Source organism: Kogia breviceps, chromosome 1 (genome assembly GCF_026419965.1).
Source record: "Kogia breviceps isolate mKogBre1 chromosome 1, mKogBre1 haplotype 1, whole genome shotgun sequence".
Taxonomy (NCBI): Eukaryota; Metazoa; Chordata; class Mammalia; order Artiodactyla; family Physeteridae; genus Kogia; species Kogia breviceps.
The window spans coordinates 158,763,838-158,781,045 of NC_081310.1; the positions used below are offsets into that span (position 1 = coordinate 158,763,838).

The 17,208-nt window shown below is 35.8% G+C and overlaps 1 protein-coding gene across 4 annotated transcripts in view; it reads right to left on the minus strand.

Moving 5' to 3' along the window:
- The window catches only part of ZFYVE9 (zinc finger FYVE-type containing 9), a 193,791-nt gene that overhangs the window by 119,411 nt on the left and 57,172 nt on the right, over window positions 1-17,208 (minus strand). For 3 of the 4 annotated variants that reach the window (XM_059054536.2, XM_059054550.2, XM_067007670.1), the window contains 2 exons: window positions 13,111-13,216; window positions 7,508-9,606 (listed from right to left, as the gene is read on the minus strand). In XM_059054536.2, coding sequence (XP_058910519.1) covers window positions 7,508-9,606; window positions 13,111-13,180 — 2,169 coding nt within the window. In that variant the 5' untranslated portion in view covers window positions 13,181-13,216. Of the gene's footprint in view, window positions 1-7,507; window positions 9,607-10,762; window positions 10,888-13,110; window positions 13,217-17,208 lie in introns of all 4 variants that reach the window. The other variant, XM_067007676.1, reaches the window with a different exon arrangement.

The following is a 17,208-nucleotide window of genomic DNA, read 5'->3' on the forward strand; positions in this document are numbered from 1 at the left end:
TGATCAGTAAGGGGTTATATCCAAAATATATAAAGAGCTAAAAAAATTCAATATATAAAAAATACAACCCAACTTAAAAATGGGCAGAACACATGAACATTTTTCCAAGGAAGACACACAGATGGCTAACAGGCACATGAAAAGATGCTCAACATCACTAATCCATTAGGAAAATGCAAAGCAAAACCGCAATGTGATATCACCTCACCTGTCAGAATGGCTATCATCAAAAAGTCTATAAATAACAATGTCAGCAAGGATTTGGAGAAAAGGGAGCCCTTGTACACTATTGGTGGGAATGTAAATTGGTGCAGCCACTATGGAAAACAGTATGGAGATTCCTCAAAAAATTAAGAATAGAACTAACATATGATCCAGCTATCCCACTTCTGGTTATTTATCCAAAGAATATGAAAACAGTACTTGAAAAAGATATAGATACCTATGTTCATCATGGCATTATTTACAAGAGCCAAGATATGGAAACAACCTAAGTATCCATCAACAGATGAATGGATAAAGAGTATGTAGTACATGTGCACACGTGTGCGCAAACATACACATGCACACACACACAATGGAATATTACTCAGCCATTAAAACGAATGAAGTTCTGCCATTTACAACAACATGGATGGACCTAGAGAGTATTATGTTTAGTGAAAAGAGTCAGACACAGAAAGACAAAACTCTATGTTATCACTCATATGTGGAATCTAAAAAATGAAACGAATTAATATGACAAAACAAAAACAGACTCACAGATATAGAGAACAAACTAGTGGTTACCACTGGGGAGAGAGAGGAGGGGAGGGGCAAGACAGGAGTAGAGGATTAAGAAATACAAGCTACTATGCATAAAATAAATAAGTTATAAGGATGTATTATACAGTACAGGGAAATACAGCTGTTATTTATAATAACTTTAAATGGAATATAGGGAATTCCCTGGTGGTCCAGTGGTTGTTAGGACTCTGTGCTTTCACTGCCAAGGGCATGGGTTCGATCCCTGGTCAGGGAACTAAGATCCTACAAGCCATGCAGTGCAGCCAAAAAAATCAGAGTATAATCTGTAAAAATACTGAATCACTATGTTGTATATCTGAAACTAACATAATATTGTAAATCAACTATACTTTAACTTAAAAAAAAGACTATTAATTTCTTATAGTAGGTATGTCCAGGGAGCTGGACTAGGGACTAGGGATATGTAAAAGTAGGTAGAAGACTGCCATCTTTCAAGATATAAATACTACTTTGTTTAAAATAAAAATAGTACCAGGCCTCTTCATTCCATCTAAAAATGTGTGTTTTATTTTCAATTTCAACAGTTATTTTTAACATGATATTTTAATTCTTTAAAGTATTTTTCACTTAAACTAAAAATATACTATAATGACATAAATATCAAAATATTATTAAATATATAGTTCTTTTATATACCTTTATAGACAAAATTACTCCTGACTACTGTGGAACAGTAATTCAAATTAAAAGCACAGAGTAAAATACTGACTGTAGTTTGCCATTTTATACATAAATGTATATAATATTATATAAATTATATAAACCTATAAAATCTTTGTTATATAAATATAAATTTATATAAAATATAACATTTTATAATTACATTTATAAATGTTCATTATATGTTAAATACCTATAATCCCCAGTGTGTAGAGGAAGATGGCTTTCTGGAACTATATTAAAAATTAATCTAGATCAGTTTTCAATATGTCATTTTGACATTATACATGTCATCAAGCTATCTGTTTTAAACTAATGTGATGAAGATCATGTGTGCCTAAAAGGATTAGTACTATTGGAAATGAATCAAAAGGGAAAGAGTAACTGCAAAATAAAACCCCCAGTGTAGCCCACTTAAGTGGTACTGTGATAAGTAGCATCCCAGTCAAACTGAGATGACTTCCAGAAAACATACTTTCAGCACAGCACATTTCAAAACGTTTAATGGCGTATTCTTCCCACAAAGTGACCTTGGTTAATCAAGTATGTTTAACAATAACTTTACAGAGATAAATCAGTGCTAGCACAAACCTTTCCATTTCCTTTTCTTCCTTATTTAAACACAGACGTTCAGAGCTGCAAGGAAACAGAGATAAAGTCTGTGCAATCCCCTCCTTTTACAGCAGAGGAAACAGAAGCCCAGAGCTGTTTCATAACCCATTTCAGTGTTCTTTTCATACTACCTGTCCTACAGTTCTCTTCTCTGTTCTGTCTATTCAAATCACCGTCTATTCAAACACAGTAAAAAAACTCATCTAATTTGAATTCTACCTTTAAAGTCAGTTAATGTGGAAAAATAGTAAGTAAACTGCAGTGGTATATATTACTGTCACTAAATCTCTCCTCATTCCAGGACTTGGAACCCATATTGTTCTTTTCCTAATTTGTAGTTCAAGACCTGATACGTGAAGTAAAACCTAAAATCCTGCTACCTTTGCTAGATTCCCCCTTCAACTGATAGCACCAATCACTCAGCATTTTGTCTTCCTTTCAAATTCCCAATCCTTTACCACTGTCCAAAACTAATGTTCACCCAAAGACCATGACTTATATCTCTAGTACGCAATCCAAATACAGATAAATTTTGTTGCTATGTCCAGTGTAGTAAAAGAGCAAAGGGCTTTGGAGTCAGATAAATTTGTGTTAAAATCCATGCACTCTCATTTATAAGCTCTGAGAATTTAGGCAAGTTACCTAACCTTTCTGAGGCACATTTTTCTCCCCTGTAACTGTATCTCAGAGAATTGTGTTGTTAGACCAGATAAGCCTAGCATAAAGTGGAAGTGTTAAAAAAAAAAATGTTACTCTCATCTTTCACACCATCCTAAACAAAGTTTCTACTTGTAAGTATCAGTTCAAGAACTTTTACTTTAAAGGCTATTCTTATGTCTACTTCAGTAGATAGAAGAGTCATTAACCAGCTAGCATCTCGTAAGTAATAACCTGCCACGTAAGTGACAGTAATGAATAAAGTGTGATAAAGCCTTGTGAATGACCAATAAAATATAAAAAACTTTTTTTTCATTTAACAATTCTTCTCCACTTTCAAAAAACTCTTTCCTGTACTCTTAAACTCAAAAGCTTTTCTTAGGCTTTTGAAGTCAAATAATCAAATAAAAAGGGGTCAAAATATTCAGGGCAAATGGAACTTGACACAGAATGAATAACCATATTCTGCTAGATTCAGTGATTTCTATAGGAAATTATTATGTATATATAATAACAGTGATCATCTGAACTTAGAGGGCACCTTTCTGGAAAGGAGTTCCCTGTACCTTTTTCTTTTCCTCTGGCCGCACCACGCGGCTTGCGGGATCTTAGTTCCCTGACAGGAATTGAACCTGGGGCCACGGCAGTAAAAGGGCCGCGTGCTAACCACTGGATCACCAGGGAACTCCCCTCTGTACTCTTTCTATTCTGTAATTTATCACCTATCTTACAGCTGAAGTAGAGATTATGCTGCTATATGGAACAATTATCTAAATCAAAAATGTGTGAAATCATAAAATAAAACTCACATTTGCTGAGCATTTTAGAGTATGACATAGTTTTCCAATTAACAACGAAGACTAGAATCCAGATGTCCTGATGTCCATTACAACAATATAGAAATAAACTGCAGTATTTTAACACTTTCATAAATTCAACATTATTATTTTATATTCTTTTTAATGACATTATACCAAGATAAATGAATGTTGTAACAAGTATAATATCTACTACTCATCAAGACCTGGATATAGGCCCTACGCTTTGCTAAATAATTTCCCACAATTTTCTATTAACTCCTTCTATATTCAAGTGCATTTTTATCATGGCCCATTCTCCTGTAAGATGATTTCCCTTTCCCTACTGCTAATTCTCCACCTGTGCTCTGCTGTGATCCCATTTTCCTCACATACTTTAGAACTTTGATCCATAAATTATACCCATTTTCTTATATCTCCTCCTCCAAACAGTCACTTTTTTTTTTTGGCCGCACCGCACCGCACGACATGCGGGATCGTAGTTCCCTGACCAGGGATGGAACCCACGCCCCCTGCAGTGGAAGTGCAGAATCTTAACCACTGGACAGCCAGGGAAGTCCCAAATAGTCACTTTTTGTATCATGATTTTCCTGACTCTTTCTGCCATTCTGGGAAAAATTAAGCTCTCATTTCTCAACATTCCTAAAGCATTTTGTTCATACTGCTATTATGAATGAGGAGAGATGCTAGGAGAAGCAGTATGTCTGAAGGAAAGAGTCCTAGCTTTAAAGGTGGCTCTAGTACTTTCAAGCTGTGTGACCTTGGGCATATTCCTTGACCTCTCTGAGCTCTAATTCTTGATCTGTCAAATAGTAAAAAATTAACCACCCTTTCTACAAGACAGCAATGGGTATTAAATGAGAATGAATATAAAGCACACATAACTGGCTCTTAATACACTGTATTTATATATAAATTGTTGTGGGATGGTCTGTTTGTCTCCTCAGTTCAGTAGTTCACAATGTTTTTTTAGCATTTTTGAAAAACTACAGGAAATCCAGATACTCCTCTCCCCACACACTGAAATCAGTGCCTCTGATTATAAACTCTATGAGGTCATACATTCCAATTTATGTATACCTGAATCTCCAGTACCTAGCCCAGAACCTTTCATATATTAGATGCTTAATATATGCTTGTTACAGTAAAGAGAATTTATTAGCTATAGATATTAAATAAAGAAATTATTAGAAATAACTGGAGAGTAGATATATTAGAATGGAACAAACAATTTCTTTTTTCAACAGTAAACATTATTTTACAAAATCACATTGCTTGGGGTATTTTTCTAGCTAAATTCCAAGTATAATTTGATTAATTTACTATCTAGAAAAACTATACCTAAGTTTATAAGCCCCTTTCTTCTGAGGAGCTCAAGGATTTTTACAGACATTACCTCAACAAACCTTAGAACATCCCTGAGGAAAATGGAGATGGAAAAAGAAAAAAAGTGGAATATGAATCCATAATCCATATGAAGCCATAAATTTATAAATTCTGCAAATTCCACTCAGCAAAAATTCCATGTAATTTTTCAGCTTATGTGCATTTTGCCCCATTTTCTTTCTGAATCCACCTAAGTTACCTATTTAGTCATTACATCTGTATATGCTGGTCTGGAACAAAAGCATTTTTATTATTTGCTTAAGCAAAATTTTGGGACTTCCCTGGTGGTCCAGTGATTAAGAATCTGCCTTCCAATGCAGAGGATGTGGGTTCGATCCCTGGTCGGGGAACTAAGATCTCACATGCCGCGTGGCAACTAAGCCCACGCACCACAACTAGACAGCCCATGTGCCGCAACTACTGAGCCTGCTGAGCCTGCACACTCTGGAGCCCATGCACCACAATGAGAGAGCCCGCGCACCACAATGAGAGAGCCCGCACACCACAACTAGAGAGCCTGTGCACTCTGGAGCCCACATGCTGCAACTACTGAGCCTGCATGCTCTGGAGCCCACATGCCACAACTAGAGAGAAACACGCATGCCTCAGCAAAGAGCCCACCCGCCACAACGAAAGATCCCGTATGCCGCAACTAAGACCCGACACAGCTTAAATAAATAAATAAATAAGAGGAAATTTTTAAAAAACAAGCAAAAATTTCAGAAAGTGTTATACACAGTACAAAAAAAAATGATGACTCTAATCCCCTAACAGAAAACTGACTGTTCAGGCTACTGACCATAGGTTTACTTCAGACTGTAAAATATTTAGGAATTAGACACGTTATTTTCTCCAAATTTTAATAACCAGAGACTAACAGCCCAGTTTCAGCTTTGACTACTTTCTGCTCCCCATCATTTGGTTCTTTTGTTCTAGGACCCTGTAGTAGCCCTTTTTGAATGCCCACCCAGGAACCATTCTCCCCCTTTTCCTTATTAAGAGAATCCCACTTTTGTTGAGGCAACACTGGGCTCAGCCCCAGGGGATGAATCATGATTGATCTTAGCCAATCCTGGCAATCCTGTTCCCTGTTGTCAGTCATTGGTCTAAATTGGACCTGTGGTCTAGAACTGGCCAATAAATTGAAAGAAGTTGATGAGGATTCTTTCTTCCCTGATGAGAGGGCAGCAAGAGGAATAGGCTCTTTTGCCACCAACCAGTTTCTCTGCATTTGGGAAGTAATCAGGTTGGACTTGATGCTTAAAGCTGTGCCACTATCTTGAGACCACGAGGGAAAGGCCAAGAGAACTTCAGTGATCCTGACTCTACACCCAGACATAACAGAGTCTCTATTTTCAGGCCTCTTGTTATATGAAATAAATGTTACTTTTGTCTAAGTAACTGAGGGCCAGATATTCTGTTCCTTGAAGTTGAAGGCAACCGAATTAATACAGACAGACCAATAAATCAGGCAAGAAGGGAAGCAGAGGTTAATTACTGAGCACTTACTATTACATGTAATTTCATTTAATCTTCACAACAGCCTGATGAAAATTAACTTTTGATTCATTTTTTATGAAAAAATAAAGCTTAATAAAGTTATATAGTTAAAAGTAAAAAGCTGAAGTTCAAATCCAGACCTGACACCAAACCTTACATTCTTTTTAAAAATACGAAATCCCATTTCCTCCTTGTTTACAGTTCTTGTTTAAAAAACAGACTAGTAGTCGGGCTTCCCTGGTGGCGCAGTGGTTGAGAGTCCGCCTGCTGATGCAGGGGACACGGGTTTGTGCCCCGGTCCGGGAAGATCCCACATGCCGCGGAGCGGCTGGGCCCGTGAGCCATGGCTGCTGAGCCTGCGCGTCCGGAGCCTGTGCTCCACAACAGGAAAGGCCACAACAGTGAGAGGCCCGCAAGCCGCAAACAAAAAATAAAAAATAAAAATAAACAACAAAAAATAAAAAACAGACTAGTATATTGATGTGGTACTACCTAACATAATTTAGGGAGAGCTAAGGAATATCACCTATTCTTATAACCTTGTCACAAGGATCTATAGCCTTCAACTCTTTTTTGTATCAAAGTTATATGGTGGGGGGAGACAAAAATATATGTATATGTGTACCAAAAGTTACAGAATGTCTAGTACAATGGCAAAAATCCTATAGCAAAAACTGGGATGGATTCTAAGTATAATGTTCAATTACTCAAGAATTAAAAAATATGAAGTCAATCATAAACATTTCTTAAATCAAAAGAATAACTTCCTTATTTCAAGCTATTCCATTAACCAAGTAGCAATACAGAAACCAAAGTTACCACTTCCTCAGTTCTCATCTATTCATGAAAACTGACTCAGCTTAAATCTTCACAACAAAAAAAAATTATATAAACACTAAGAATCAGTGAGGTCATTTTTCATTTGGAAATTTACTAGAATTGCATGTTCAAAAACTATGATGTCATCTCAAGGAGAAGTATGTTCACCTTATATTACCTTTATTAATTTTTAATTGAGCATTACAAAATGCACATGCCAGATTCCTGAGCTGATACACACAACTTACCTTCCCACATGCTCTGCAATGATGCCTCCTTTTGGTGAATGTAAACCTGGCTTCACATTTCATGCAATTTGGAGCCTGAGAATCTGGTACCCACACTGGAGCCACTTCACCCAGAGTGGTAAATGGCTTTCTAGCAGAAATTCCAAACTGACCAGCTCTGAGATCATTATCTGGGCTTTCTGGAGGTAATGCAACGCACTGTCTACTGGATATGCCAGACTCATTACTTTCTAAATGTTCCCCATTTGTATCAGCAATAGAGATATTTCCCAAAGAGGCATTGCATACATTGGTTGCTGAGTTTTCCCCTAATTTTGCTTTCCCAAGAACATCATTTTTGTTTTTAATATTATTTCCATTGTTTGCAGGAAGGTCATTTTGCAAATGGTCTGATAATGGCTTTGGAATTTGAAGTTTAAGATTGGAAGGTTGCTTGGGTCTTGCACCACCAAAAGGAACACTGATAGATTGCAGGTTTGCTACTATCTTGGGTGAAGACTGCCCAAGCACTGATGGAACCTGGCTACAGAAATTGTGTAAGTAATTTTTCTTCATTAGGTCACCAGTGCTGTTTAAAAGTAGTCCACTCCCTTCTGTGGCTTCATTTCCTCTCTGTTCATAAATATTTGAGTAGCATTCTGACTTGCTCTCCTCTATTTCCTTTTCTTCTGTTACTGAATCTTCTTTGGAAGGTAAAGTCTTTGGAACAAAACAAACAACTGGGCTCTGCATTCCATAGGAATCACAATTAGATAGTGAATTTGCTGCTGGTGTATCCATAACAGTGGAGAAATCACATCCTTCACTTTCATTCATGCAAGTTTGTTTTAAATCTAGATCTGCTTCTGCCATTCTATCACTCTCTCCTCCACTATCATCATAAGTATCTTCAGGCTGATTCATGTGCAGAAACTTCTCATTTTCTTTATTTACTTGGCTGTCATCCATCTTGTTTGGTTTAGTCAATTTCCAATTAGTCATCTCCTGAGATCCAGAGAAATGCTTGGTCATATTAAGAAGTTCTGTAGTGCCAAGAATTTCTTCATGTTTACAACCTTCATTTTCATCAGCTCTAACTTCACCAGGCACAAGGCAATCTGAAAACTGTTCACAGTTATCATCCCTGCCAGACCCATTAGGCATGTCAGCTTTGAGAAGCAAAGGTAAACCAGAATGGATGGATTCTTCAGTTGTTCTTTCCTCTGCTGGCTCTTTTTTCATCAAAATCCCCTCACTCAAGTGGGAAGAGGAGTCTGGACTCCCTAGATCTGTCCTAGGAGAGCTGGTTTTGCCAGTGAGAACCTCATCTGGTGTAGAGTCCTCTTGCTTTACAGCAGGACCTTCATCTGTTCCCTGGAATGAGATTACTGAATCTGGTGTTAAACTTGTAATCACAGACATGGTGGGGTCTCTATCTATATTTTCATCATCCTGTAACTGTGAAGGGGAACAGACAGTGGCTAGATTATCAGATGAAGTAGTACATATGTATTTAACAGAATCCCCCTCTGAATTTGGTCTACTCAATGGATCCATTTGTTTCTCTGAGTTCATATCTTTTTCAGTGGACCCATTTACACTTAAACTAAATTGATCAGTTTGTCTGTTTTCGTTATCCAGTGAACAGCTAAAAGCATCCATGAGGGATTGACTATTATAATTATTACAATCCTGCAAATCGCTTTGTAATGTCCTTTTATCACAGTTATGCATGACGGCTACAACAAGAACGCTCTTCTCATCTGGCAGACAAGCTAGGTTTCCACATTTCTTCTCTCCCACTTCGACAATACTGCGTTGATCATCTTGATTACAGTTCCTCTTAATTAACTGGTCTTCTGCAACCGCATTTTCATCAATCCACATTGTGTTGATCTCTGGATTCAGACTACAGTCCCGTCCATTAGCACAGTGATCCTCTTCCTCTGTGTTAAGAGGAGCTGAGTGAGCCAGGGAGAAGACTTTCAGTTGTGGCTGTGACTCAGAAACTGTAGGTTCACTCACACTGGCCAATGCAGGGTTAAATGACAGTCGGGGAGAAGGGGGATCTAGAATCTTATTCCACCTTGTATCCAATAAAACAGGAGAAACGGTTTCATCTGAAAAAATAAATAATTGTAATAAGTTTGCTGGTAACACTGATAAGGCTAGGACTAAGTTAATCAACTACATTTGCAAATATGCCCTGAAATTAAAATATTCCTAGGATATGTGAAAACAGAATATTCCTAGGGTATGAAGTTTCTAATTTTTAGCTAAGGATAAGAAAATACATTTAAGACTGTTCCCTGTATTATATATCATCAAATGGAAAAATCTCAGAACATTTCAAACAACAAAAGAATTCTACCTCAATCTAGTTGACATAATTAAAGTGGCCCCCAGGCTGTACTCTGGGGCTGGGGAGGGGAGGGCAATAGGGGGAAGGTCTTGGACTGGCCCAGCACAACATGGGGTAGGGGCTAATCTAAGGTGGAAAAAAAATCAGAACAGTGATGAGGATACAGTAATTGAGCAGGAAGGAAAACAAAGGAATCTTCTGTGGAGACGGTATGCTCTGTAATCTACATCATGACTAAGATGTGGTTACATGGATATATCTCTTGGTCAAAACTGTACAGTAAAGATCTACACATTTTAATGTATAAATTTTATCTTCAAAAAATTGTAAAAAATAACATTGAAGCAGGGAATGAGGAGCAAATGAAGATATATAAATGAAAAATGGCAGCATGTCAATCACTGCTGAAGTTGGGTAATGGGTACACTAGAGTTTATTACACTATTCTATTTACTTTGTATATATTTGAAATTTGCCCACTATAATAAGCTAAAAAGTTTGTTACAGCATGTGAAATTCTGCTTATAACCATGTCACAATACATTATTATTTAGGTTCATATTTACACTATTATCTGAGGAAATTTGGCAGAAAGTATCATTTGCCATATTAAAACAACCTTCTTATATTCTATCAATAAGCATAATCTCATTTAATGTTTCTGTTTATTTTTTAATAGATCATAACTATGATGGCATTTTCCCAAGTTATTGTGCTATGTGTGTGTCTAATTAGAGAAATAAGAAATTATGCACTTATTGCTTTTCCTGCTTTTTCCTATAGTAAATCTGATAATCACAGCCCTGAAATTATACAGACATGCTTTCCTCTCATAAATCTTTAGTGCTCCCTTAGCACCTTGTTCATATCTCTATTAAAGCATTTATTACACTGCATTGCAATGGTTTATTTACCTGACTTTTTCAGGCAGAAACCACTTCTTTCCATCAATGTAAATCCTTGCTTTGCACAGCGCCTGATATGTAGTAGGTAGCATATATTTATTGTAGCACCATAAATATATGCTATGTATCTACCACTGTAAAAGCATTGGGTGGAATATGAGATTAAATGATAGCTCCAAGAAGTATATAATCTAGTTGGAAAAATAAGAAATAGACACAATACACATGAATCGCTAACTAGCAGTACAGAATAGCATAAGTATTCAAAAACTATTATGTAGTAGTAGAAAATAAACTGAGAGGACAAAGTATTTTAGGCTGAGGCAGCAAGCTTGAATTCATGGAAGCAGGAGAAAATGGGCTGGGCTTCAAAGACAATTTTACAAAAAGTTTGGAAAACAGGGCATTCGTAAGAGGGGAACAAGTAAAAGTACAGCCCCAAACACAACAATCTGAGAAAGCAATTAAGTAAATCAGTTTGGGTTGAAAAAAGAATTAGTGTAAGAAAGTAGTGAAAAGAAGCTAGAAAGGTCAGACTGTAAAGGCCATAAAAAATCAGATTGTGTGGAGAATGGGCTTAATATGCTCTGAGTGTTAAATGTTAAATCCTGAGTTTACCAAATTTGGGCTAGCAGAGACTTGAGATTTGGTAACATGTATTGCCTTTACGAAAAGAAATTGTATTTCCAAGCTGGTTCATGGAAATAAAAAAGAAACACTGCCTCTTATAAGAATATTTAATAATATTCAAACAGAAATGATCATGTATTAAAAATTTCATTATTCAACCACCAACTGGATATAATGTTAATTATCTAATGTCATCACAGTTTGTGTGTGGTACATTTTTCATTTAAAGGAGGAAATTAACATGAAATGAGAAAACACTTTTACAAAAATATATTTGAAAAGGTACCAGGCTAGAGGTGGTAGTTTTAATGCAACTGGTACTGAGATGTTTAAAAAATAGTTGAAAACAAATGAAGAGCATAGTTACAAACAAGCTGGCTTCTGAAATTATTCTCCTTCTAAAGGAGTTATTTTGGTAAGCAAATGCTATATTTCAAACCAGAATGACCATTTTCATTGACTCAACAAAAATGTATTGCAAATCAACTATATACAAAATACCCTACTAGAATCTACAGAAGTCACAAAGAGATTGATGTAAAGAACTAATAATTTTATTAATGAGAGTCAATGGTATTCTAGAAGAATAGTATTCACAGGATTAGGTGTAGCATTTGTGTAGATGACAAATAACTGTGATAGGGCCAAACCAAAGAAGGGATTGAGAAAATACTTGTATAAATTACTGAAACTAAGAGGACAATACACCTTCCACCTTGGTATGTATAAAGCCCACCTAGATCCCATAAAATCCAAAAAGATTTGGTTTCACGTTTACATGAATCAGGAGTTAGGCTAGGGTTACGGGTTAGCTTTGGGTCATCAAAGGTAAAATGTAAGAGTAGGCCATTCCAGGTATCTTTCTTCTCCCTTCTTACCCCCATGAGCACATATCTTTTTAATGCTTGCTCTAGCATAGGCCCAAAACAACAAAATCAAAACTAATCTCTCTTCCCAACTGCTATCAAAGAACAACCTGAATCACCAGATATAGTAAAGGTTTGGAGACTACTACTAAAATCATGGGCTTTAGATGGAAATATATCACTTTGTAAACTTGTTACATGCCATTTTCAGTTAGAAACCAAGAACACCAGGGAAGGAGGATAAGGTGAAAGACAGATATTTAATTATGGCTTACCCATTCTAGTCATACTGAAAGGTGATTTTAAGGAAAATTCCCTAAATGAAGTGAATCTTTAGCAGACACTTTTAGACTGGGCCTTGAGAGTATATAATTTAACTAACCATTTGGTAGATACTTAAAAATGTAAATCTTTTAAAATTAGGTCTAAAATGGATCTTGCTTTATTGGTCAATCAATATGAAAGAAGCTATTTTTCTTAACTTGGGAAATACAATCACACATTCTAAAGCTTTTCCTGACCATAAATTGGATTCTAATCCTGCACTTATGAACAAACTAACTTGGGGAAGATGCTTAACCTTTCTGTGCCTCTATCTTCATCTGTAAAATGTAGGTAAGATTTACTTTCATGGTATTATTTTAAAGATTAAATGATATAATCCATGTGAATGATTTAGCATAGTATCTGGCACACAGTGCTAACAAAAATGTTAGTTCTTCCTCTGAATGTTAATATATAATACTATCATTTTTGAGGCACTGGACCTTCCTTTCTTTTTTTAAGTACTGCATCCTCTTATAATCCCACATTTTCTATATCATAAATACATTCAAACAAAGTCACCAAGTAAATTCTCACCTTCGTTTTGTTCAAATTCATCTAACACCTTGTCCAGGTTGTAAGCTTCTGCTTGGAAGTAATTCTCCATCGGTGAGAAAACACCACTCAAGAGACTTGTTTAAATCTAGAAAATAGATCAAATTTGTATTACACTTTCAATTATTAAAATATAATTTACAGACATTACAACTGGTAAAACAGAAATACAAAGGATCTTAAGACTACGATGAACAATTACATGCTAATAAATTGGACAACCTAGAATAAATGGATAAATTCTTATACACATACACCCTACCAACAATGAATCATAAAAAAAAAGAAAATCTGAACAGACCAATTACTAATAAGGTGATTGGATCACTAATTAAAAACCATCCCATAATACACTCTCTGATGCCAAACTATACTACAAAACTACAGTAATCAAAATAGTATAGTACTCACACAAAAACAGACACATAGATCAATGGAAGAGAATAGAGAGCCCAGAAATAAATCCACACTTGTATGGGCAATTAATCTATGACAAAGGGAATGGGGCAAAGACAGCCTGTTCAATAAATGGTGTTGGGAAAACTGGACAGCTACATGCAAAAAAAAATAAATCAAACCGGACTAGACTACTTTCTCACACCATATACAAAAATAAACTCAAAATGGATAAAAAGACTTGAATGTTAAGACCTGAAACCATAAAACTAGAAGAAAACATAGGTAATATGCTCTTTGACATCAGTCTTTTTTGTTTTGGGGGGGATATGTCTCTTCAGGCAAAGAGAAACAAAAGTAAAAATAAACAAATAGAACCACATCAAACTAAAAAGCTTTTGCCCAGCAAAGAAAACTATCAACAAAACAAAAAGGCTGCCTACTGAGTGGGAGAAGATATTTGCAAATGATATATCCAACAAGGGATTAGTATCAAAAATAGACAAAGAACTCATACAACATAACATCAAAAAAAAAATTAAAAGTGGGCAGAGGATTTGAATAGACATTTTTCCAAAGAAGACATAAGATGGCCAACAGGCACATGAAAAGATGCTCAGCATCACCAATCATTGGGGAAATGTAAATCAAAACCATAAAGATATCATTACACCTGTCAGAATGGCTATCATCAAAAAGAAAATGAATAACAAGTGCTGGAGAGAATGCTGAAAAAAAGAACCCTTGTGCACTGCTGGTAAAAATGTAAATTGATTCAGCCACTACAGAAAACAGTATGAAGGTTCCTCAAAAAATTAAAAACATAACTACCATATAACCCAGCAATTCCATTTCTAGGTATACAACCAAAGGAAAGAAAATCAATACCTGGAAGAGAGTCTGCACCTCCATGTTCACTGCAGCATTATTTACAACAGCTAAGACATGGAAACAACCGTAATACCCATCAAAAGACGAAGGGATACAGAAAACGTGGTGTGTCTGTGCGTGTGTGTGTGTGTGTCCATGAGTGTGTATAAGATAGAATATCATTCAGCCATTAAAAGGAAGGAAGTCCTGTCATTTTCGACACCATGGATGGACCTTGAGGGCATTATGCTAAGTGAAATAAGTCAGACAGAGAAAGACAAATACCAGATGAACTCATTTATATGTGGATTCCAAAAAAACCAAACTCACAGAAACAGAGAACAGATTCAGGGTTGCCAGAGGCAGGGTATAAGGGATGAAGGAAACAGGTGAAGGTGGTCAAAAGTTACAAACTTCCAATTATAAGATAAGTAAGTTCTAGGGATATAATGTACAGCATGGTAGGTATAGTTTACAATACTGCATCATATATCTGAAAGTAGCTAAGACAGGTAATCTTAAAAGCTCCCAGCGAAAGAAAAAAATGTATAACTATGTGAGGTGATGGATGTTAAGTAAACTTATTGTGGTAATCATTTCACAATACACACATATATTAAATCATTATGTTGTGCAACTTAAACTAATACAATGTTATAAGATCTGACTTACATACATCATGAAATGATTAACACAATGAATTTTGTGAACATCCATCATCTCATATAGATACAAAATAAGAGAAAAAATTTTATCCTTGTGTTGCAAACTCTTAGGATTTACTCACTTAACAACTTACTTTCATATATAACATACAATAGCATTAATTACATTAATCATGTTGTATATTACAGCCCTAGTACTTATTTATCTTATAACTGGAAGTTTCTACCTTTCAACCACCTTCATCTAATTCTCCCTCCTCCCAACCTATGCCTCTGATAACCACAAATTTGGTGTCTTTTTCTGTTTGTTTGTTTGTTGTTTTTGACGTGTAACTGACCTAGAACACTATGTTAGTTCCCAGTGTACAACATAGCAATTTACTATCAGTATTTCTATAAATTACAAAATGATCACTATGGTCAACTTCTATTTATTAATTGGCTCCTGTTAGGTAATTTAAGTTTAGGTAGACAAACAGGCTGCATGATCTATGAATGGTTTTTCTTAAATTTGTCTTTTGTGTCTAATGACTTACAGTTCAAAAAACTTTCATATACATGCAATTTTTTAATAAAGACTGCATATTTAGATTATCCAATGCAAAGAGATGAATAAAATTTCTCACAACACACTATCTAGCACATTTAATATACACCTAAAATAATTAGCATTTCATAGTCATTATATGTAAAATATTAGTAAACAAACAATCAGATCAACATATTTATAGTGCATCTACTGTATGCAGGGTACTGGGATCAACTGAAGTCTCAGATATCATCCCTAACATCAAGAATCTTAACATTTACTTAAGGGTAAACAATGCTAAATAAGAAAATTTAAATAATAATAAATGATTTTAATAACAACACAGCACAAGAGACACAGGTACTAAGTGATTAATCTAATCAGATAAAATTAACAGATAAGTGTACCTGAATAAGTACTGTAAAAGTTCAAGAAATGGGAACTTCTCTGGTGGTCCAGTGGATAAGACTCCACACTCCCAATGCAGGGGACCTGGGTTCGATCCTCGGTCAGGGAACTAGATACCACATGCCGCAACCAAAGATCCCTTGTGCCACAACTAAGACCCGCACAGCCAAATAAATAAATAAAATAAATATTTTAAAAGTTCAAGAAATGGACCAGATCATGAGTCTGGATGGTGAAGAAAGACATTATTTATGGATTTGAGCTGGGTCTGGAAGGACAGATAAAATTTTAACAGATATCCCAGAGAGGAAGATGCAGAAGTGAAATTTCAAACAGGGAGAGACATGCAAGGAGTGATCTAGGCATGGGCAATTATTGAGGGATCAGTGAAATTGGAGCAAGGATTTATTTACATGGGTAACAGTAGGACACAGCTGGAAATGCAGACAGGCATCATATTATGGAAGCCCTGGAATGCCAGTCTGAGAAAGATATTGTTTATACTTTAAGCAATGGGAAGAACTGTAGCATAATGGATAAGAACATGAACTCTAGGACTCGACTGTCCAAGTTCTAATCCTAGCTCCCAATTCACTTACTAACTATATGACTTTGGGGAAGTTAATCAATTTACCTGAGATTTAATTTTCATCTATAAAACTGAGTAATAATAGTACATACCGAAAGATTAAATAAATTGACATAGGTAACACATTTAAAACACTGCCTGGCACATGATAAGTGCTTCATAAGCAATTATTTAAGTTTTTAAGCCTTGGAGTTGATCATTTTATTATAAAATAAATAACCTAACAACAGTGATTACACAAGCTAGTTTTCAGCCCCACCCTCCCTTCCACTAATATTTATTGAGCACCTATTATGTGCAGACACTATGCTTGATGCTGGAGCACTACTTGAATATACATTTCTTTAATGTACCATGCCCTTTTCCTCTTCAAGACCTTTTATCTGTCTCCAATACACCCCCTCCTTGCCAAAATAACTCTGCATCTTTTAGCTCTTAGTTCAAATACTATTTTCACAAGAAGTCTTCCCTGAACCCCTAAAAAAGGTGATCTCCCCTTATAATCTCTCACAGCACCTCTCCTTTTCCCTTTATAATAATTATCACAATCTATAAACATACTTTGGTGTGATTACTTGATTAATGTCAATCTCTCCCACCAGACTGTAGACACCACAAAGACA